This window comes from Heterodontus francisci, chromosome 27, assembly GCF_036365525.1.
Source record: "Heterodontus francisci isolate sHetFra1 chromosome 27, sHetFra1.hap1, whole genome shotgun sequence".
Classification (NCBI taxonomy): domain Eukaryota; kingdom Metazoa; phylum Chordata; class Chondrichthyes; order Heterodontiformes; family Heterodontidae; genus Heterodontus; species Heterodontus francisci.
Window position 1 is genome coordinate 23,055,930 of NC_090397.1, and position 23,559 is coordinate 23,079,488.

Here is a 23,559-nt window from a genome sequence, read left to right on the forward strand (position 1 = left end):
AGGCGTGTATTCCCTTGAATGAAGATCAATGGTGATATAATTGAAGTGTTTAAGATGATTAAAGGATTTAAGAGTAGATGGAGAGAAACTATGTCCTTTGGTGGGGCAGTGCGGAACAAGGGACATACCTTAAAATTTGAGCTAGGTGTTCAGGAGTGATGTCAGAAAGCACATTTTCACACAAAGCATAGTGAGAATCTGGACCTCTCGCTGTTGAAGCTAGATTAATTGAAAATTTAAATTGAGATGGAAAGGTATAAGGTATTTTGGGTTGTAGAACCAAGGCAGGTAGAAGGAGCTAAAAGAATGATCAACTATGACCTAAATGAATGGCAGAACAGGCTCAAGGGGCTAAATGGCCTACTCCTGTTCTTGACTTAATATAGAACTATTTCTTGGAGCCAAGATTGAAGAGAACATGATGCTTGCCTTTAAAATGTTAATTGACAGATGATGCGGATATAAGCAGGCTTGACGTGTGATCACAAAGCTAAGGCTGATATTAAAAATTCACAATTTCACACAAGTAACAATAAGAAATTGCACCACTCTTGCTCATTTGATTCCCATCAAAACCAACAGAGTCAATTAATTTCTCAAAAAGTGCTGACAAATATCTGATTACCTAAAGTCTCAATTAAATAATTGAGGGGATAAGATGTTTCTTATACAGACATAAATTGACTGTATAAACAAACATTCTTGATTTTTGCTCAATTACCTTTGGAGTTTGGGGGATATTTATACAGAAGACTTTCCCTTCATGTAATTAAATAGATTGGGCCGAGGGTACAAGGGTATATGGAAGGACTGTCCCTAATAATGTTGTCCCTCAATACCAATTTCCTTTCTATACATTCAAAAAGATCCATTTTCTCGAGGTTCAAATTTAAACTTTATTTTCTCAAAGAAAACAGGCAAATCTGGTATCTACAGGTTGTAACTTTTTAAACAATCAAAATACTTTAAAGGATTTATTAAACTCTGGTAAGTCCAAGATTCAACATTATGCTTTTGCTCTTTTGAGCCATCAGATTTTGACAAAACATTTAAACATGTGATACCTATTTAGCTTAACTAGTTCAGCATCTTAAATTTCAGATCTGCATCCCTTCTAGAACTTCAAACACTTTCAATTTGAACAAATAAAACAAATATACATCTTTAAAATTATCGATAACCTTAAAGATTTCAAAGTTTACTGCTTGAATTTCTCTCAACTCATTAAACAACAAAACAACAAAATGTGGACACATTAAACATTTTTTTTTAGTTAAGTTATCCAGAAATTTTAAACCGAATACAAAAAGTGAAAAAAATTAAATGTTTACTAAAGTTAAGCTGTTAACAAGAAGCAAATATTAGGCAAAAATGCATTCCATTACTGAATGGCACGATTGTTTTTAACTACTCTTTAAATCATCTCTTTGTTGTTGCGGATGGCACAGCACAGCACCATGCTGAAAATCATGCCAAAAATCTGGGGGAAAAAACAAACAAGTGTTACTATTTTTGTAATACAACCTAAAAAGTAAAACTTTACAAGAGAGTTATTTCAAAACCTGAGTTGAGCCTGCTTTACTTACCATTACAATTCCAATGCCAATCCCAACTGCCCCAATGATGTAAAGCTTTTCGTTGAATACTTCTTCAATGACTTCCGGGCATGACTGCACACAAGATCAAAAATGGCCAAAGTTTATTCAAGTTAAACTTTAGGAAGCTGTTATGCATTCAGTTAGCATAAGTATGGCAACATATAAAATAGGAGGTGTAAGCCATTTGGCTCTTTGAGTCTGTTCTGCCATTCATTAAGATCACAGCTAATCTTCTACCTAAACTTCCTTAGTATCCAACATTCTATCATCTCTGTCTTGAATATATTCAAGAACGGTACATTCACGGCCCTCTGGGGTACAGAACTCTAAAAATCCACAATCCTTTAGAGTGAAGAAATTTCTCATCTCAGTCTTAAATCGCCACCCACGTATTCTCAGACTGTGACCCCCAGTTGTAAAATTTCCAGCCCAGCATCTAGTCTATCAAGCCTCTTCAGAATTTTTCATGTTTCAATGAAGTCACCTCTCATTCTTCCAAATGTCAGGGAATATAGACCTAGTCTACACAATCTCTCCTCAAAAGTACTTCACTGGCTGTGAAGTGCTTTGGGATATGTGGCGGCCATAAAAATTAAAAATGCAAGTTCTTTCTTAAATATTTACCATTGGAGATTATGGAGTCAACCTTTCCCATTCAATCTTGCTACGTCAATATATATTAAAAAAAAAGTCAGGAAATGATCTGGACAATGCAATAGGCATTGTCCCTCCAAAAGTAAAGTTAAGCAATGTGAACAGAAAATCTAGCAGTAAGTGGAAGGACTTAATTTACCCACAAACAATCTGGTCATTGATAAAGCAGAGGAAACATTTTTAACTCAAAAGAATGTTTATTTGAACATCAATTGCCCTAAATTAAGATGGAAACAAGTGCATCTGCAGAATTTGTAATTGGAACATTAGGACAGGAAAAAGTAGAGCACATTTCTGTAATAAAAAAAATCAAGGATAAGAAAAGCCCATTCAGCTCATCTATGCTCATGCTTTTAGTACTTTAATCCTGTCTGGAATTCTGGCATATTTCAAGCTCTCACAAACCTTTGGCTCCACTATGGTTTTAACAGAAGGTCACCCCCCCAAAAAAAAAAGTTTTAAATTGATTGTAAAATTTACTTTATTAATGTCCACATGTCCTTCTACAATGACAACTTAATATTCTGGATCTTAATGACAATATATACCTCAAATGAGTCCTTTAAATATTCTCTGCAGATTGGAGAGCATAAGCACATTTATTTTCCCTAAAAGTTCATTTGATTTGCACTGGGTATCATTCCTTTTGTTTCATCCTTGGACCCTTCAATATACTGAGCTGCACCTCAATGAGGTTGAAGTGATTTCAAGTATTTTGGAAATTACAAATGCCTTTGAGGAATACTGTTCAGCAGAGCCCTAAGCTATGAACAGTTGCTGAGCTGGGTCAGTGCATCACACATGCTTATTGCTTGACAATTTATGATGCAAGCACAATAACATGGCTCAGTACATTTAAAAAAAGCTGGAGACCCAGGTAAACATAGGTCTCCGCTACCAAAGCGAAGGGAAGACAGACAGACGTTTCACACTGCCAAGTGCATCCAACAATGGGACAACTGTTGCTTTGCTGTCACCTGCAACTTTGCAAAGCGAATTCCTCAAAATTAAGCTACAGGATATATCAGGATTGGTAGTACTGCATCCGATTCTGCCCCCAACTCATTGAGTCTTAGGGTTTTGAAGGGTACCAGACAGAATATTTTAATTGTCACATGACAAAGGAATTGTCTCCTTTGTTTTCCTCACAATATTAATGGGGAACGCGTTTTAATAATTTACTGTGCATTAGCGTTAGGAACAGTACTATCAAAAAAAAATGTCTGAGTCAGAAATCAAAATTCTTAATCCACTTTTACGATATTATTGCTCCTACACCACCTCCTGTTCAAAGTGGAGTCAGATTAATTTAGAAGAGAAAAGCCCATACTGCTCAGCAATTCAAGTTTATTTGACTAAACTAAAAGCATAGCCAATATTAAAAGGATTATTGTTTGGCATCACATAATTGAACAGGTCACCCCCATTAGTCTTTGCAATCAATTGCATTGCACATCTCTGCTTTACCAGATGATAACCAAGTGTAGCTGTTTTGCTAATCTAATTGGATTAGCAGTTATTTGACAAAACTGATGGAGGGGTTATTTTAACCTAATTTGGCAGATGGGAAACCCACAGGATTGGGTGGAATCCCAATTTGACAACCTGCCCAATATTATTCGGCATTGACTTCAAAGAATAAAACTGGACAGGGTGTAAAACCCATTAAAGTTAGATCTCCAATTGGTGGGTTCAGTTAAAATTACTGCTGAAATATTTCCTGCTTCAGCAGAGAGCGCTTATTTTTAGCCATCCACCTCTTGACCCAATTTGCATTTCAATAATTCTAGCTGAGCAGGTAGGTTCTTGAGGCCCACACAACAAATGCACTTGTTAGTCATTATTGTTTTTAGTAGATGGGACATTCCCCATAGGAAAACAGATTCTACAATAATTTTTTAAAAATATCAAAATACAAGTTTAAAGCTATACTGTATCATAAAATGAGAAAGGAAATAATACCTTTCTTGTGAATTCTCCAAGTACATCTGCTGATGGACAGGTGGCCCGAACAAAAATTTCAATAATTCCTCCAATTCCACAGCAATCCAGCTAAAATAAGATAATTTTCTCAGAAACAATCTCGCAAGGTCATAGAAAACAGCTTCAACATGCATAACTAAAAAAAAGCCAATATAGCAAGTTTAAAATTTTCAATTGCACATAAGTTCTCCTTTTTGCAAAGCAACTAATATCATTACAGTTTACCATTCGAGAAAACTGAAGCTGTGCTTTTTGAAAAAAAAAAAATTGTTCATGGGATGTGGGCATTGCTGGCAATACCAGCATTTATTGCCCAACCCAAACTGTCCTTGAGAAGGTGGCGGTGAGCCACCTTCTCAAACCGCTTCAGTCCTTGTGGTGTAGGTACACAACAGTGCTGTTAGGGAGGGAATTCCATGATTTTGACCCAGCGTCAGTGAAGCAGCGGCGATATATTTCCAAATCAGAATGGCATGCGACTTGGATGGGAACTTGGTGTTCCCACCCACCTGCTGCCCTTGTTCTTCTAGGTGGTGGAGACCATGGGTTTGGAAGGTGCTGTTGAAGGAACCTTGGGAGTTGCTGTGCATCTTTCAGATGGTGTACACTTGCTACCACTGTGCGCTGGTGGTGGATGGGGTGCCAATTAAGTGGGTTGTTTTTTCCTGGATGGTGTCGAGTATCGACTGTTGTCAGAGCTGCACTCATTCAGGCAACTGGAAAGTATTCCATCACACTCCTGCTTTGTAGATGGTGGACAGGCTTTGGGGAAGTCAGTAGTCAAGTTACTTGCCATAGAATTCCCAGCCTCTGACCTGCTCTTGTAGTCACAGTATTTACTTGACTAGTCCAGTTAAGTTTCTGGTCAATGGTAACCACCAGGATGTTGATGGTGGAGGACTGAGTGATGGTAATGCTGCAGAATATCAAGGGGAAATAGTAAGATTCTTTCATGTTGGAGGTGTTCATTGCCTGGCATTTGTGTAGTACAAATGTTACTTGCCATTTATCAGCTCAAGCCTAAATGTTGCCCAGGTCTTGCTACAGCAGGCAAACTGTTTCATTATCCACAGAGTCACGAACTGGACTGAACACTGCAATCACGTGAACATCCCCACTTATGATCTTATGATGAAGCAGCTGAAGATGTTTGGACCTGGGACACTACCCTGAAGAACTCCTGCAGCAATGCTCTGGGGCTGAGATTGACCTCCAACAACCACAATCATCTTCCTTTGAATTCATACCTAGCACAATCAGTGGAGAGTTTTCCCTCAGATTCCCATTGACTTTCAATTTTACTAGGATTTCTCGATGCCACGCTCAGTCAAATGCTGCCTGATGTCAAGGGCAGTCACTCTACCTCAACTCTGGAATTCAACTTTTTTTGTCCAAGTGAGCCATGTGGTTCTGACTGAACCCAGACTGGGCAGATTATTGCTACATGATAGCACTGACGCCAATATCTTTCATCACATTGTTGGTGATTGAGGGGAGGTTTTTGGGGTTGTAACTGGTTGGATTGAATTTGTCTGGATTTTTGTGGACATGACATAGCTGGGCAATTTTCTACATTGTCGGGTAGATGCCAGTACTGTGGCTGTACTGGCTATGGGCGTGGCAAGTCTTCAGCACTACAGCCAGGAACTTATCAGGACCCACAGCCCAGTAACAGTACAACACAGCACAGGATTTACAAGAGAAAAGTGACATCCATCAAACCACAAGCATTTCCATATTTTTTTAAGTCAATTAGTACCATGATCCTCTCACTGAGTTTAGACAACTCATAAATCAAACTTCACTTGTGTTTGAGCATCAAATCATTTATTGCTGTAGTCCATTCCTACTCATCTGGCACAAGCATAGGTGGACACATTTAATGCACACAACTGTGTACTTTATTTTGTAAGGTGCAACAACCCAATGAGGTGATATTCACAGCTCTATCAGAAAAAGCTACATTGAATAATGCAAGTATTTGTCTGTCCAGCATTCTTTAATTGACCCTAGTTGTTGGGTCCAGATGTTGCAACTCCTCTAGAATTACTGCTAGTGAGTATAGGAATAGGAGGATAGAGCAGATGAATGCGTGGCTGAAGAGATGGTGCAGGAGGGACGGCTTTAGATTCTTGGATCATTGGGTCTGTTTCTGGCGAAGGTGGGACCTGCACAAGTTGGATGGGTTGCACCTGAACGGGACCAGCATCCTTGCTGGGAGGTTTGCTAGTGCTGTTGGTGGCATGGGGGTTTAAACTAATTTGTCAGGGGGATGGGATACACAGTGGAGGTACAGTACGGGGTGATGCACAGTCAAATATAGAAGAGAAACTGAGACAGTCTGGAAGGCAGAGCAAATACAGTCCTGTTAAGGCACAAGCGAATAATGCAAGGCTGGATTGCATCTATTTTAACACAAGGAGTCTTGCTAGTAAGGCACATGAATTGAGGGTGTTGATTTAACACATGGGAATATGATACTATTGCTATCACAGAGACATGGTTGAGGGAAGGGCAGGACTGGCAGTTCAATATTCCAGGGTATAGAATCTTCAGGCGTGACAGGGGAGGGTGTAAAAGAGGAGGTGGCATTGCACTGTTGCTCAAGGAGTCAATTACTGCAGTAAGGAGGGATGATATCTTAGAATGTTCCTCAAATGAGGCCATATGGGAAGAACTTAAAAACAAAAAAGCAGGCAATCACTTGGCTGGGAGTGTACTACAGGCCTCCAAACAGTCCGGGAGAGACATAGGAGCAGATATGAAGGCAAATCTCAGACAAGGGTCTGATAGGGTAATAGGGTAATAATAGTAGAGGATTTCAACTTCCCCAATATTAACTGGGATAGTCTTACTGCAAAAGGCATAAAGGGGGCATAATTCTTAAAAGTGCATACAGGAGAGCTTTATGAGCCAGCACACAAAGTCCTACAAGAGAAGGGGCAGTACTGGACCTAATCCTGGGGAATGAAGCTGGACAAGTGGTAGAAGCGTCAGTGGGGGTGCATTTTGGGGATAGTGACCATAACGCTAAGACTTAAGGTAGTTATGGAAAAGGACAAAGAGGGACCAGAAATAAAAATACTGAATTGCGCGAAGGCTGATTTTAATATGATAAAACAGGATCTGGCCAAAGTGGACTAGCAGCAGCTACTTGTAGGAAAGTCTACATTACACCAGTGGGAATCATTCAAAAAGAAAATAGTGAGAATTCAGGGCCAACATGTTCCCATAAAGGTGAAGGGTAGGACCAACAAGTCCAGGGAACCCTGGATGTCAAGGGATAGGAACATAAAAATATAAGAACTAGGAGCAGGAGTAGGCAATTCAGCCCCTTGAGCCTGCTCCACCATTTAATACGATCATGGATGATCTCATCTTGGTCTCAACTCCACTTTCCTGCCCGTTCCCCATAACCCTTCAAACCTTTACTAATTAAAAATCTGTCTATCTCCTCCTTAAATTTACTTAATGTTCCGGCATCCACCGCACTCTGGGGTAGTGAATTCCACAGACTCACGACCCTTTGAGAGAAGTAATTTCTTCTCATCTGTTTTAAATCTACTACCCCTTATCCAAAAACATGAGCTCTTGTTCTAGATTGCCCCACCAGAGAAAACATCCTCCCTACATCAACTTGTCAATCTCCTTAATCATCTTACATACCTCAATTAGATCTCCTCTCATTCGTCTAAACTCTAGAGTGTAAAGGCCTAAACTACTCAATCTCTCTTCTTAAGACAAACACCTCATCTCTGGAATCAATCTAGTGAACCTCCTCTGAACTGCCTCCCTACTCAAGTAAGGGGACCAAAACTGTACTCAATACTTAAGGTGCGGTCTCACTCACGCCTTGTACAGTTGCAGCAACAATCCCCTACTTTGATACTCTATTCCTTTAGCAATAAATACCAAATATGGAGGATTGGATAAGGAATTAAAAAAAGGAGGCTTATGACAGATTCAAAGCACTGAAAACATCGCAAGCCTTAGAGTATAGAAACTGTAGGGAGGTAGTTAGAAAATTAGGAGAGCGAAGAGGGGACATGAAAAAACACTGGCGGCAAGATAAAGGAAAATCCCAAGGCGTTTTATAAGTATATTAAGGGCAAGAGGATAACCAGGGAAAAAGAGTAGGGCCTAGAGTGGTAGTGTGTGTGGGGAGCTTGAGGACATAGGTGGGCTTTTAAATGATTACTTTTCATTTGAGTTCACTATGGAGAAGGACGATGTAGGTGTAGAGATCAGGGAGGGGATTGTGATAAACTTGAACAAATTAGCATTGAAAGGGAGGAAGTATTAGCTGTTTTAGCGGGCTTAAAAGTGGATAAATCCCCAAGCCCAGATGAGATGTATCCCAGGCTGTTATGTGAGGCGAGGGAGGAGGTAGCAGGGGCTCTGACAAATTTTCAAATCCTCTCTGGCCACAGGAGAGGTACCAGAGGACTGGAGAACAATGAATGTGGTAGCATTATTCAAGAAGGATAGCAGGGATAAACCAGGTAATTACAGGTCAGTGAGTCTAGCATCAGTGGTAGGCAAGCTATTGGAAGAAATTCTGAGGGACAGGATTAATCTCCACTTGGAGAGGCAGGGATTAATCAGGGATAGTTAGCATGGCTTTGTCGGGGGAGATCGTGTCTAACTAACTTGATTGAATTTTTTGAGGAGGTGACTAGATGTGTAGATGAGGGTAAGGCAGTTGACGTAGTCAACATGGACTTCAGCAAGGCTTTTGATAAGGTCCCACAGGTGAGATTGGTCAAGAAGGTAAGAGCCCATGGGAGCCAGGGCAATTTGGCAAATTGGATCCAAAATTGGCTTAGTGGCAGGAGGCAGAGGGTGAGGTCGAGGGTTGTTTCTGCAAGTGGAAGCCTGTGACCAGTGGTGTGCCGCAGGGAACAGTGCTGGGACCCTTGCTGTTTGTAGTGTACGTTAATGATATAGACGCTAACATAGGAGGTATGATCAGTAAGTTCGCAGATGACACGAAAATCGGTGGTGTCGTAAACAGTGAGGAGGAAAGCCTTAGATTACTGAAGATATAGATGGGCTGGTAAGATGGGCGGAGCAGTGGCAAATGGAATTTAATCCTGAGAAGTGTGAAGTGATGCATTTTGGGAGGACTAACAAGGCAATGGAATACACAATGGATGGTAGGACCCTAGGAAGTACAGAAGGTCAGAGGGACCTTGGTGTACTTCTCCATAAATCACTGAAGGCAGCAGCACAGGTAGATAAAGGTGGTTAGGAAGGCATATGGGATACTTGCCTTTATTAGCTGAGGCATAGAATACAAGAGCAGGGAGGTTATGCTGAAGCTGTGTAAAATGCTAGTTCGGCCACAGCTGGAGTATTGTATACAGTTCTGGGCACCACACTATAGGAAGGAAATGATTGCACTGGAGAGGGTGCAGAGGAGAATAAGCCGGATGCTGCCTGGGCTGGAGCATTTCAGCTATGAAGAGAGACTGGATAGGCTCGGGTTGTTTTCCTTAGAGCAGAGAAGGCTGAGGGGGGACCTGATTGAGGTATACAAAATTATGAGGGGCATTGATAGGATAGATAGGAAGAAATTTTTCCCTTAGCGGCGGGATCAATAACCAGGGGGCATAGATTTAAGGTAAGGGGCAGGAAGTTTAGACGGGATTCGAGGAAAAAATTTTCACCCAGAGGGTGGTTCGAATCTGGATCACACTGCCTGAAGAGGTGGTAGAGGCAGGAACTCTCAACATTTAAGAAGTATTTAGATGAGCACTTGAAACGCCATAGCATATACAGCAATGGGCCAAGTGCTGGAAAATGGGATTAGAATAGATAAGTGCTTGATGGCTGGCACAGACACGATGGGCCTGTTGCTGTGCTGTATAACTATGACCAGGAAAGCCATTAAATGATATACCATTAGCCCCATGATGCAACTTGATATTAGGATTGCAGATTTACTCCTGCTCTTCTACTGAAGCTCATACTCATCCATTTCAGAGCTTTATTCTCCTCTAGTCAGCTGACGTCATTACATTTGTTCAAAAATTGTCCATTCAACAATGTTGACCTTCAGCAAGTTCCCAGGTTTTCAAAAGCTTTAAGCCAATTCTAAAAAGGAACCTCAATTTGCACCTTACCATGTATATATTTTCAAAAACAATTTTCCTACTTTACAACAGTGACTACACATCAAAAGTACTTCATAGGCTGTCAAGCACCTTTGAGACATCTAGTGGTCATGTAAAGTGCTATATAAAGGCAAGTTTTTTTTTTATTTTCAAATACCTGAGCTCTGTATTTCTGGCATTTCCCCATCAAGAACATGAATCCATAATGCCCTTTTGACCTTTAAGTAACTAACATTCAGTAGCTTTAAAAGTAACTAGAAATACGACATTTCCAATACAAAAAGTGAAATTGTGTATTTCCACACTCCCTCCCAACACCACCCCCCACCCCAGCCCAGGGTGTTGAAGTTGGAGATGAAGATGAATGAACTATGAAACAATTTTCAGAGGTGCTAGAACTTCAATTGACAGGTCAGTTAAAAATTGAAGATTGGCATTTTGGCCCAAGTACTCTACTTATGTTAGAGAAGGTCTGATCATCATACTGAAATAAATGCCACCTTACAATCATGATTTAGAAGTGATGGTGGTCGTCAAGTCATATAGCCCATAATGTCAATAAAAATCTGGGGAGCATTTACACTGCTTTAGCATTGATGCAATTTTATCTCCCCAGCAATCAAAGTACAGCTTGAATTCCGGGTTCAAATGGAGGTAAGAGTTTCACTGCACTTCCCGTCCAAAACCAGTCAGGCCTTATGAATATGCACTACGCAAGTTTACAGTCAGTGTGAAAGCAAAGCCCCTTTACACTGAACTTGCAAAGTAAATGGACTGCAAGTTGGTAAAAGCTACGACATTAAACATATTTTAAAAAATGGAGAGAAACAGTTTTCACTATAGAAGAACTGGAGAGCACAATTATAAACAAAAACTGATTTAATCAGGAGATTAATAACTTACTCCTTTCTGTACTGCAGTTAGAGCTGCTTTCTTACTCTCATCCTTTGTAGAGACGTATTCCCCATACAAAGATTTATAGAAATCCTGCACTTCCGTAGTGACCTGTGGGGTACAATTCAAACATGAGTCAATTTATTCAAAGTACACAGAGATTGAAGTTAAAAGGCATGACAAGCTAAAAGCAACCTCCTATACCATAGCTCCAATCAAAAAAAAAATCTGGCTGCATTACAACCTGAAAATAATTTAATCAAAGCCACAAAAAAGCGAAGCAAAAATTCCGAGAGTTTAGTACCCGAAATATCAACTGGTGTTCTCTCAACAGATGCTGCCTGATCTGTTAAGCATTTCCAGCATTTTCTGCTTTTTGTATTAGGTTCCCAGCATCTGCAATACTTTGCTTTTTAAAATCATTGCTAAGTTTCATTAGTTAAATGTTTTTCATGAGCAAAACCTTAATGTGAACTAACTGCAGACAAGATAACATAATAGATGATAAAAGCATAAACCAAAACAAGGAAAAGAATGCTTCTGCAGTACTTACTACTCTCTCCTCTCTGACACATTCTGAGGCAGTAAAGTGCTGAGGAAGTTTATAGTGCAAGTTTTCTCAATTTGGCACGAAATTAGTTCAAATTATTTACTAGGTTCTTTTTGGCGCTCTAAATAGGGAAAGAGTAAAAATACTATCTATGCATCATCTCAAACCAATGAAAACAATAATAATCAGGTTTTAGTTCCATTACAGATGATTTTAAAATAGATCTACGTGGGAGGTACGTATCTTTATATTTGGTAGTCTCTCAATTTATTCAATTTTATAGGGATTTAATGTCATTTAGTTCTGTCCTCAAACAAGTTTCAGTTAACTGCACTGTCTACTTCAAATATTTCATTTCAAATGTACCACTTCAGTGATGTTAGAATAGTTTGCTTCCAGATCACTGTCTGAAGCTAAAATTGAAAACATGTGTGAAGGAGTCAGGAATTTCCTTAGATTTTCTGTAACTCCAATATACAGCCATATATCCACATGGCAGACATCAGGGAAGGGGGGACAGTTACCTGGACACTTTGTTCCAGGAGGCAGTCACACCCCCTTAGATCAGGTAGTACTGTAGAGCTGGTCGCTGGTCAGGGGCAGGAAGGTGTGCCTGTGATGTACACAGGTATGAGAATCCAGGATGTTGTGATGGAAGAGCTTCGGCCCTTAACATAGACCAACAGGCATGAGGTACTTGCTACCTGTGCGGACGAGAACAAGGACTGCAGGCTGGATGAGCAAACTGGCCATGGCGCAGGAGGCCATTCAAGTGGGGAGACTCAAAGGAACATCGGAATGATAGGGAACAGTAGAGTTAGGGGAATAGATACTGTTCTCTGAAGCCGCAACTGGGAGTGCCGGTGTTGTCTGCCTAGTGCCAGAATTAAAGGCATCTCCTCATGGCTGGAGAAGAACTTGGAATGAGGCTGGGGTGGGGAGGAGAGCATGGATATCCTGTTATCATGGCCTAGGTAGGAACCAAATCCATAGGTAGAACTCAGATGGAGGTTCTGCTGACTGTTTGAGGAGCAAGGGTCCAAATTGAGAAGTAAAACCTCAAAGATAATAGTCTCTACTCTGTTACCTAAGCCATGGACCAAGTGACATAGGAATTAACAGATTAGAAGGTTAAATGTGTGGCTGAAAGAGTGGTGTGGGAAGCAGAGGTTTTGCTTTGTGGGACACTGGTACTGGGCAAAGAGGTAGCTGTTCCATTGACACAGGATTCATTAAACTGGGCTGGGACCATTTTCCTGGTGAAATCGAATAACTAAGGCAGTAAGCAGAGTTTTAAACTAATAAAGAGACGGGAGGATTCAGGAAAGGGTAAATTCAAAAGCAGATCAGGTCAGGAAAAGACAGAACAAAAGTAATAGGGAGTTAGTGATTAAGGTATCAGCAGAAATTAGAAAAAGTCAAAAGCTAAAAGTTACTATATCTGAATGTGAAAAGCATTTGCAACAAATTAGATGAATTAATAGCACAGATAGAAATTAATAGGTTTGATCTAATTGCAACCACGTCTCTAATAGCTAAGTGCTAAGGTTGGGAACTAAATACTCCAGGATATTTAACTTTTGGAAGAGATAGGCAAAATGGAAAAGGAGGGGTAGCCCTAATAAAGGAGGAGAAAAAGGCAGTAGAAAGGATTTTAGCTCAGAACATCAAAAGGCTATCATTTTGCGTGGACCCAAGAACAGCAAGGGGTAGAAAATATCGGTGGGAGTTATTCAGAGGCCACCCAACAATAGTTGTAGTGTAGGGCAGAGAATAAGTCAGGAAAACAGAGGTACATACAACAACGGTAATACAGTAATCATGGGGGGCTTTATTCTCCATATCGACTGGGCAAACCAAATTTGCAGTAATAATGTAGAGGTCAAGTTCATGGAATGTATACAAGATAGCTTTCTAGATCAGTATGTCAAGGAACCAACCAGGGAACAGGCTACTTTAGATTTAGTATTGCGCAATCAGAAAGGATTAATTAATAACCTCGTACTAAAGCAGCCTTTAGGGAAGAGTAATATGATGAATTTTACACGGAGTTTGAAAATGATTTAGTTAAGTCTGAAACTAGGGTCTTAAATCTAAACAAAGCCAACTACATAGGTATGGGGGCGAACTGGCCAAGCTAAAGTGGCAAGATTAAAAGATACAATGGTAGACAATAGCCAGCATTTAAAGAAATAATGCATAATTTGCAACAAATATACAGTCCTTTAAGGCGCAAAAACCCCACAGATAAAATGGTCCAACTGTGGCGAACAAGAGAAGTTAAAGATCGTATTAGATCAAAGGAAGACGCTAATAATGTTGCCAAAAGGAGTAGCAAGCCTGAGGACTGAGAGGATTTTAGAATTCAGCAAAGGAGGACCAAGAAATTGTTGAGGAAAGAGAAAATAGAATGAGAGTAGACTAGCAAAACAGGTTGTAAACATTTCTATAGGTATGTAAATAGGAAGAGAGTGGTGAAAGTAAACGTGAACAATTATAGGCAGAGACAGGTAAAATTATACTGGGGAATAAGGAAGTGGTAGAGACATTAAATAAATAATTTGTTTCTGTCTCCACGGTAGAAGACAAAAAAAAGCACAATCTGGAAATAATGGGAAACCAAGGGTCTAGCAAGAATATATTAGCATGGGTTGAGGATTGGGCTAATGGACAGAAAAGCAAGAGGAGTAAATGGGGCATTTGAGATGGCTATAAGAGGCAGGGTATTGCAAGTATCAGTACTTGGGCCTCAGCTATTTACTATCTATATTAAACACTCAGTCCCCTCAGCTGACTGAAAAGTATCCAAGTTTAATGATACAAAGTTACATGGAAAAGTAAGCAGTGAGGAGGACGCAAAGAGAGCGCAGAGGGATATAGATAGGTTGGGTGAGCGGGCAACATGGTAGATGGAATACAATGTAAGACTGGGAAAGGTTTGCATTCAGAGGGACCTGGGTGTTCTTGTATATGACTTACAGAAAGCTAACATGCAGGTACAGAAAGTAATTAGGAAGGCAAATGGTATGTTAGCTTTTGTTTGAAAAGGATTGGTACACGAGAGTTCTTTTAAGAAGTCTTATACAATTACAAAGGACACTGGTGAAGCCACACTTGGAGTACAGTGTGCAGTTTTGGTCTCCTTACCCAAGGAAGGACATACTTGCCCTACAGAAAGTACAATGAAGGTTCACTAGACTGGTTCCTCAGATGAGGGTATTTTCCTATGATTAGAGATTGAGTAGACCAGGTCTGTATTCCCTGGCATTTAGTTGAATGAGAGGTGATCTAATTGCAACATATATAATTAAGGGGTTTGCAGGGTAGATGCTGAAAAATTATTTCCCCGATTGGGGAATCTACAACATGAGGTCACAGTTTTAGACTAAGGGGTCAGCCGTTTAGGACAGAGAGGAGGAGAAATTTCTTTATGCAAAGGGTTGTAAATCTTTGGAATTCTCTCAATCAAAGAGCTGTCGATGCTCAGTTGTTCAGTATATTTATTCAAGACAGAGGCTGATGGATTTTTGGTACTAAGGAAATAAAGGGATATGGGTATCATGCTGAAAGGTGGCATGGAGGTAGAAGATCAGCCATGATCTTTCTGAATGGTGCAGAAGGCTCGAAGAACCAAATGGTCTACTCCAGCTCCTATTGCTTATGTTCTTATAGTATCAATTTGAGAGATAGAAATTTAGCCAAATGTTAACCCATTTTACTTCTTCTGACAAAGGTTTATGTATCGGAAGGTGACTGACCCCCATGATACCCATAGCAAGGAGCCAATCCCCCTCAGAAGAGATGGGAAAAATTCATAAAAACCACAGCAAGTCTATTTTGCCAATTCTGAGTTCTTTTTATGGGTCTGGAGAGACAAGGGGGCAGACAGATGCTGGAAAGAACAAAACTGTTAAGTAAGAGAGGACCTTGTGGCTCTGTGGGTTATACTTTGGCCTCTCACTTTTTGTACTAAATTCAGCTCAGACTAATGGTGTGAAAGTCTCCTCTCTCTCTGCTGTAAGAAGCATACCAATATGGGAGCAATTAGACAATCTCAGTCCAGTTCCTAATTGTTATGGACCGACTTTTCCAACCTCAACAAGCTAGCAATCCGAGTTAGAGACACTGATGATTGGTGTGGGAAACAGAAAAATGGCACATGCCCTGACAGGTACAGGGCACACAGTCATGGTACAGTAGTAGTAGTAGCTGTACTACTTCTAACTTGAGAGCAGCTGGTGACAATGTGTGCCTGAAAACAGGTTAGCATTCAATTCCCCAGCACCAACAGCCATTACTTTGATCAGCACAAAAAGTGATTAAGCAATCAGACAGGTTTAAAGCAGAAATAGATTCATACCTTGTCCTTATTCAAAAAGCCCCAAATTCCAGCTGCTATTTCAATTGCAAATATGACCAGGAGAAAGGAGAAGAACTGAAAGAGAAGAGTGTTAGATTACATATAAACTATTTAAAAAACAAAATCAATGCTGTACAAAATCAGAGCTTACAGAAGAACAAAGACTTTACTTCCATATTTCTAAGGATTCATTTATACGATAACTAGTGTTCAAAAGCAATCCACTTTGTATCGAAGCTGCAGTGATAGTGTGAATGGAACCTTAATCCAGTCAGGTCCTGATGTGACAGCACTGGAGTGAGACTCTCTGGAGGAGGCTATTTTACTGTGCTTCACTTCACAATTAGTTCAGACCTGTCACCCAATTTATACTCTAGAAATTTAGTGTTGATGTGAAGCTGAAACCAACTCACCCAAACACTAAACTTATCATTCAAATGCATTATTATTCTTGCCTTGGATCAGCTAACTAAAGACTATATCAGCCAGAAATCTGCAGCAAATAGAGAAATTTCATTTGACTGAAGAAACATTTTTGTTTCAAAACCAAATATATCAAGTCTAATTTTTAAAAAAATCACAATACTCAGACAACCAAAACACTTTCATTCCCCCACCAGATATTTCTCATCTTGTACATTGTTAAAGCCCCCAAGCGTGCTCATTCCTTACTGAAAGCTTACCACATTTGATATTTAAATAATTTTGTACAGTAAGTTAAGATGTCTGCAGATACTTGAAAACCACTTTTATTGGCCTAGCTCAGCTTTTTAGGAACCACAATGCAGCAGATAGACAGGCAGTTGGAGGCTGAGATGCAAGGGAGGAAAGAAGAATGCCGGTCAAGAAAGAGTTTTACTGGCCTGAACTCTCATGTGCTTCCAATTAACAAGTGGAAAACATGGTGAGCTCAACCCTTTATTAAATACACTTTGAAATTGCCCTTCAGTTATTTCTCAACCTTCAGAATAAATTATTTACTTTTCACTGCTGAAATCACACTGGAAGTTTGTCAGACAGGTTACTTATTGATCTTCTTATAACTGGGTAAAACATTTGATTTGTGAAGTTGAAAGCTGCCAACTGAGACTCCGAATAGGATTGCCTCTCCATTTTGTCTCCCTCACCTGTCACCTCTGACCTGAAGAACATATGTAGGATGCTGCTTTGCAAGCAATATTAACTCAGTGAGCAGTTTTCATTTGCAGCTGTACAAACACATTGTCAATCTACTCAACTGGGGAGACACCACATCAATACCATGCTGGACCACCTGGACAGTCTTTGTGGACCGCATTAAAAAGGCCATTCTGGTCCTTCCTAAGCAGGTGACAGTTCTCTTACATGCTTGAGTTTCTCAGTGGAAAGCTTACAAGTGACGAGCTGGTAGAGTATGTTTAGGTGGTTGAACTCCATTAGGACCTGAAGCACATTTGAGTGTTGAGCTTTGGTACTACCAACCTGTACCTTAGCTCGCTGTATAGTTAAATGGGATGTCTGTATATGGGGAAAATCGTACACTATATTAGGCAAACAGATTCAACTGAGGTGAATTTGTCAGTAGCTTGGTTTTGAGATTTACCCCCACTATAAATCTCAGACCAAAAATTAAAAAGTTAAAAAAGGCATCAAAATGTATGACTATATTTTTAATTTCTATCATTTCAACTGCACATGCACATTTTTGTAAGACAGACCTAGTCTACAAGAATGCTTCTAATCATGGGACATTACTAGATCATTTATCTATTTATCCATGAATTTGAACTTACACATCCAAGCATGCATGTAGATTCTTGAATTGCACCACAGCATCCTAGGAACCCAACAATCATCATCAGTGCACCAGCTCCAATCAAGATATAGACACCTGTAAGGAAACGCATAAACCATGAATGAGAATAGGTGCATGGGAACACCATCACTTCCAAGTTCTCTACCAAATCACACACCATCGCAACTTGGATATCAATCACCATTTATTATCACTGGGGCAAATCCTTCAATTCTCTACCAAACAGCACTGTCAGACTATCTTCACATGGACTACAACAGCTCAAGAAGTAAGCTTACACAACATTCTCAAGGACAACTAGGGATAGTTATTAAATTCTGGCCATGCTGGTGACACCCAAATGCTAAAAACATTTATTTGCCCTAAAGTCAACAAATGTAATACCCAGTTCACATTTGCATCAAGTTCAGTACAAATCCAGCCAGGTTACAAAGCCCCATTTTGATGTGCCCAGGCAGCCTACTGGAGATAAACATTCTGTGCACACATCCAAGCAACTGTGTCCAAATATCCTTTGGGGTTGATCTCAGTGCAACCCATGATTATGTGAAGCTGGGAGTTAACTTGTCAGCTGATTAAAATGTGCACCCACGATGTGCAGTCTGAAACCAATAACCCACAGCTTAATGTTACTTTGAATTATATTTACAGCTACCATACACTCATCCTAAAATGGATTTGCCAATTTCTATCAAACACAATGTACAAGCCAAAAATTTTTTGTTTGATCAGTGCTAATGCAGTTTTAAGAATTAATCTCAATCCAACCACTTCCTAAAAATAACTCCCAAAATTAAAACACAACACATTTAAATGTTCCGGAAAGCGGAACTGCACTTCTTGCATGACATACAAAAGTATCAGAAGCACCATTCAGCATGTTGCTGTAAATGATTAACACTTTCTGCAAAGCCATTCTTTACTAACAAGGAACAGTAAAGATTAATGTACAAGGTTGCTCTATGTTTAGCAGTTTCAAATGTTCTAGCTGTTATCATTAAAATCAACTGCAAGACATCCAGGATCATCAGGGTTAGGTCACTCACAAACTACATTTGTAAACATTTTATAAAACTAAATTTAAAAAAAAAAAACTTAAAACCACTATGGTCTAGTGTACTGAAAGTAGACAGTTAGTAGGAGTGGATCCATGGTCCGGCACTCCTAGATGGTACTCACAGACAAGATATCTTGTGTGTGAAGCTCATGATTTTCTATCTATTTATTAATTTAAATAGATGGAAAGTCATGGGCTACATGCCTATGATTTCCTAGCATTTGCACATCATAAGTTCTGGATAGAAGCATCACCCATCCTGTAAAAACTAAGGACTGAATTTTCCCAGCCCTGTGGTGACAAGAGTGGAGGCGGGGGAAAGGAAGATGTGTCAGGACTTCTCCCCAGTGCATTGCTGCCACAGGCTAGTTTCCCAGGGACGGCTGGGAAGTAGATTGCGTGTCCAATGCATGGAGGTGGGCAGACAATTTAATCAGTTAAAGCGCCAATGACAGTGATTTTGCCAGCAGCAGAGGTGGTGTGTGGGAAGGTTGCCAGCTCCCTGGAGGGGCCAAAGAGGAGGCTGCCAACAGGAAAAGCAACCCCAATGGTCCCAACGACTCATTGAGACCAACGCTTTGGGTGGAGGATTATGCATTCAGGCACATTTGCAAACATATTTATATTGAAGCAAAGTTAAAAATGGCACATTTTTGAAACCCTATTTTCGTCGTGGGAGTTTGCCTGAAGACAATAGTTTTTGTATATCGAGACTTGATTTTCAGCTGGTCTTATGCAGTAACGACTTTATTTTTAATTAAAAATCTGCTTAGCTTGAAATGTTTGTTCTGAAAATTGTAACAAATGCAAGATGCCATCTCGTCCATCTTTTCATAGAAACCTAAAACTCTTCCCATCACAGCATCCAATTCTAAGCTTTTCTTTGTACTATCGTACCCAGAAACTTATACCTAATATTAAGTCACTGTGCTAAGTGTTTCCTGGCATTACTCCTAAATGTGCCTTTTGCCAATTTGTACCCATCTCCCCTAGTCTTCAAGAATTTGAAGCATTGTTCCAGATTAACCCTCCTCTTCCACTTATTTTATATAGCTCAGATTTCCTTTCATTTACCTCCTTTCACAAGCAAAGAGTTCATTTTTAAAATTTTTTTAATAACTATTAACACTGGGGATCTACCTTGTGGCTCTTCCTTACACCCTTCTAGGTTCCTGTGTACCTCCATCACCAGCACTGAACATAGCATTCAAAGTACAACCGGATTATAGCATTATAGAGCTTCAACATGCTAGACTTGTGCTCCACTGATTTAGTAATTATGGCTAGCATTGTTTGCCTGGTTTAGTGCTACTCCACAACGAATGGAAGGAACAGATCTCTAACTGGGTGCGAGTTGGGTATTGCGTAATTATCACGTCCCCTGACCATTGGTAGGCTATCCCCCTTTAACTTCTAGGTTCAGCCTCATTTAAAGAGTCGGCAAGCTTGCAACATCAAGAATGTTGGACACTGGAAGCCTGCTGTACAGTGGGGTGCTGCTGCTGATTTGAAGGCCTGTAACATTTTAAAGGGAAATGTATTTCCTGCTGCTGATCTTTAATGCAGTCCCACCTTCTGCAGGCTGCACAGTGAGACATGGGCATCTTTGTACGCCCACCTGACAATTTGAACGCGTCCACTTTTCTATTTTGTTCGAAGACTAAATAACAAAAGGGAAGTATTACAGATTGAGGAGGACCTCCGACCTACATCCTCCTACAAGAAGCCAGCCCTAGAAATTCCAGGCAAAGAGAGCACCAGACAGAAGGTTTTTTAAAAAAATTCATTTCATGGGATGTGGGCATCGCTAGCAAGGCCAGCATTTGATATCCATCCCCAATTGCTGTCTTCTTGAACCGCTGCAGTACTTGGAGTGTAGGTGCTGTTCGGGAGGAAGTTCTAGGATTTTGACCCAGCGACACTGAAAGAATGGCAATATACTTCCAAGTCAGGATGGTGTGTGCCTTGGAGGAGAACTTGCAGATGGTGGTGCTACCATGTGTCTATTGCCCTTGCCCTTCGAGAAGGAAGTTGCAGGTTTGGAAGGTGGCATGGCGTGCAGTGTATCTTGTGGATGGTGACACTGCTGGCACTGTGCACTGGTGGTAAAGGGAGTCAATGTTGAAGGTGGTGGATGGGGTGTTGATCAAGCGGACTGCTTTTTTCTGGATGTTGTTGAGTTTCCCGAGTGTTGTTGGAGCTGCATTCATCCAGCCAAGTGGAGAGTATTCCACCACACTCGACTTGTTGCTTGTAGATGGAGGAGAGGCTTTGGGGAGTCAGGAGATGGGTTACTCGCCACAGAATTCCTAGCCTCTGGCCTGCTCTTGTAGCCACAGTACTTATGTGGCTGCTCCAGTCCAGTATCTGGTCAAGAGTAACCCCCAGGATGTTGTAAGTAGAAGATTCAGCAATGATAATGCCATTGAATGTCAAGGGAAGATGGTTAGATTCTCTCCTGTTGGAAATGGTCATTGTCTGGCACTGTGATGTGAATGTTACTTGCCACTTATCAGCCCAAGCCTGAATGTTGCTCAGGTCTTGCTGCACATGAACATAGACTGCTACAGTTATCTAAGCAGTTGCGAATGGTATTAACATCGTACAATCACCAGCAAACATCCCTCCATCATAAAGTCAGAAGTGGGAAAGGTCCTTGATGAAGGGTGGGGAAATTCAGAACCCTGTTCTTTGCTCAGTACAAAACCACCTTTTGTTCTTTCTTCTTACCTTATTCAATCAAGTGTTTAGTACCAAACAATGAAGCTCAATTCTGCTGAAAGGTAGATCTGAAAGGTCCTCAAGGACAACATTGTTCCTGTAGTGTTACACAGTAAACAGAGCCAGGGCCCAGTGCTACTGAGCAGGCTACAATAAGCAACATCACTCACTAACTCTCCAACTCGCAAGTTCAGACAGATCAGGGCTGACTGACAAAGGAAACTCTGGTGGAGATCCTGAACACCCATTTGACCGTCAAATTCAATTTTCAAGTGTGAAGCACTTCCACCCAAAAGCATGTGGGAGCTTGCACACATAGCTTTATGACAGAATCATGTATAACAGCCCAGCAGGTGGCTATTTGGCCCATCGTGACTATGTCAGCTCTTTGAAAGAGCTAGCCTAAATGTTTCCAATTCAGGTATTAATCTAATTCTCTTTCAAAAGAGATTACTGAATCTGCTTGCACCACCTTTTCAGGCGGTGTATTTCAGATCATAACTCCCCGCCTAAGTTTTTTTTCCCATTTTGCCTGACTTTTTCCTAATTACCTCATATCTGGCGGCACAGTGGCGCAGTGGTTAGCACCGCAGCCTCACAGCTCCAGGGACCCGGGTTCGATTCCGGGCACTGCCTGTGTGGAGTTTGCAAGTTCTCCCTGTGTCTGCGTGGGTTTTCTCCGGGTGCTCCGGTTTCCTCCCACAAGCCAAAAGACTTGCAGGTTGATAGGTAAATTGGCCATTATAAATTGTCACTAGTATAGGTAGGTGGTAGGGAAATATAGGGACAGGTGGGGATGTTTGGTAGGAATATGGGATTAGTATAAATGGGTGGTTGATGTTCGGCACAGACTCGGTGGGCCGAAGGGCCTGTTTCAGTGCTGTATCTCTAATCTAATCTGTGCCCTCTCGTAACAGACTCTTCTTCCACTGGAAGCAGTTTCTTCCTTATTTACTGCATCAAAATCGTGAAAGGTTTCGACAGACTATCAAATCTCCTTTGTAATGCTTCATACTAGTGGCCCTCCCCACGTCATGATAGTTTAAATCCTCTCCCACAGCACAAGTTAACTTCCCTTCAAGGTCATTGGTTCCAGCACTGTAGAGGTGCAATGCATCCATTATCTACAGGTCCCTCCTGCCCTGAATTGGGCCCAATGCCCCAGGAATTTGAAGCTCTCCCCTGCACTATTTTTCTACATGTTAACCGGTTTTACTTTATTATGCCTACACTTACTAGCATGTGACACTGGGATAAAGCCAGATTACTATCTTTGAGATCCTACTTAAACTTCCTCCCTAGCTCCTGAAACGGTCTATAGGACCTCCACCCTTTTTCTACCTAGGTCATCATTTTCAACATGAACCATGATTTCTGACTATTCCCCTTCCCCGCAGTAAAATGTTCTGCACCCATTTACTGGTGCTATAAATAACATCCTGTATTGTCAGTTACAGGACATAAACCATTCCGCATTGAGGAAAAAGTTGAACAAGTTCTGCTGTCACGTGTAGTATAACCCATTGTGAATGACAAGTGCCGCTGTCCACTTGAACTGGACTATAGCAACCCCTTTGTAAATGCGGTGATACAACAGAAAGCTACTTCCAAATGAACGACAAGAGTGCTATAAGTTCTGAAAAATCTTAAGGGTTAAATATTTAATAGGAAACAGCCTTGTTTTTGTGTCAAGAACTCAAGGAAAGGGGCTACGGCCACCTGTTAATACTAATCTTTTTTCGATGCCAACTTTCCAATGTGACCTCATATTACTACTATATAGGTGTAAACTCAAACCACCCTGCGTCGTCAAGTGGTCATCCACACACAG

General features: G+C 40.7%; 1 protein-coding gene across 1 annotated transcript in view; it reads right to left on the reverse strand.

Moving 5' to 3' along the window:
* Nucleotides 1-871: 871 nt before the first annotated feature.
* The window catches only part of LOC137384702 (CD9 antigen-like), a 46,445-nt gene continuing 23,757 nt past the window's right edge, over nt 872-23,559 (reverse strand). Inside the window, exons 3-8 of the mRNA XM_068059003.1 lie at nt 17,928-18,025; nt 16,156-16,230; nt 11,255-11,356; nt 4,215-4,304; nt 1,587-1,670; nt 872-1,480 (exon numbers count right to left, since the gene is read on the reverse strand). Coding sequence (XP_067915104.1) covers nt 1,415-1,480; nt 1,587-1,670; nt 4,215-4,304; nt 11,255-11,356; nt 16,156-16,230; nt 17,928-18,025 — 515 coding nt within the window. The 3' untranslated portion in view covers nt 872-1,414. The remainder of the gene's footprint in view (nt 1,481-1,586; nt 1,671-4,214; nt 4,305-11,254; nt 11,357-16,155; nt 16,231-17,927; nt 18,026-23,559) is intronic.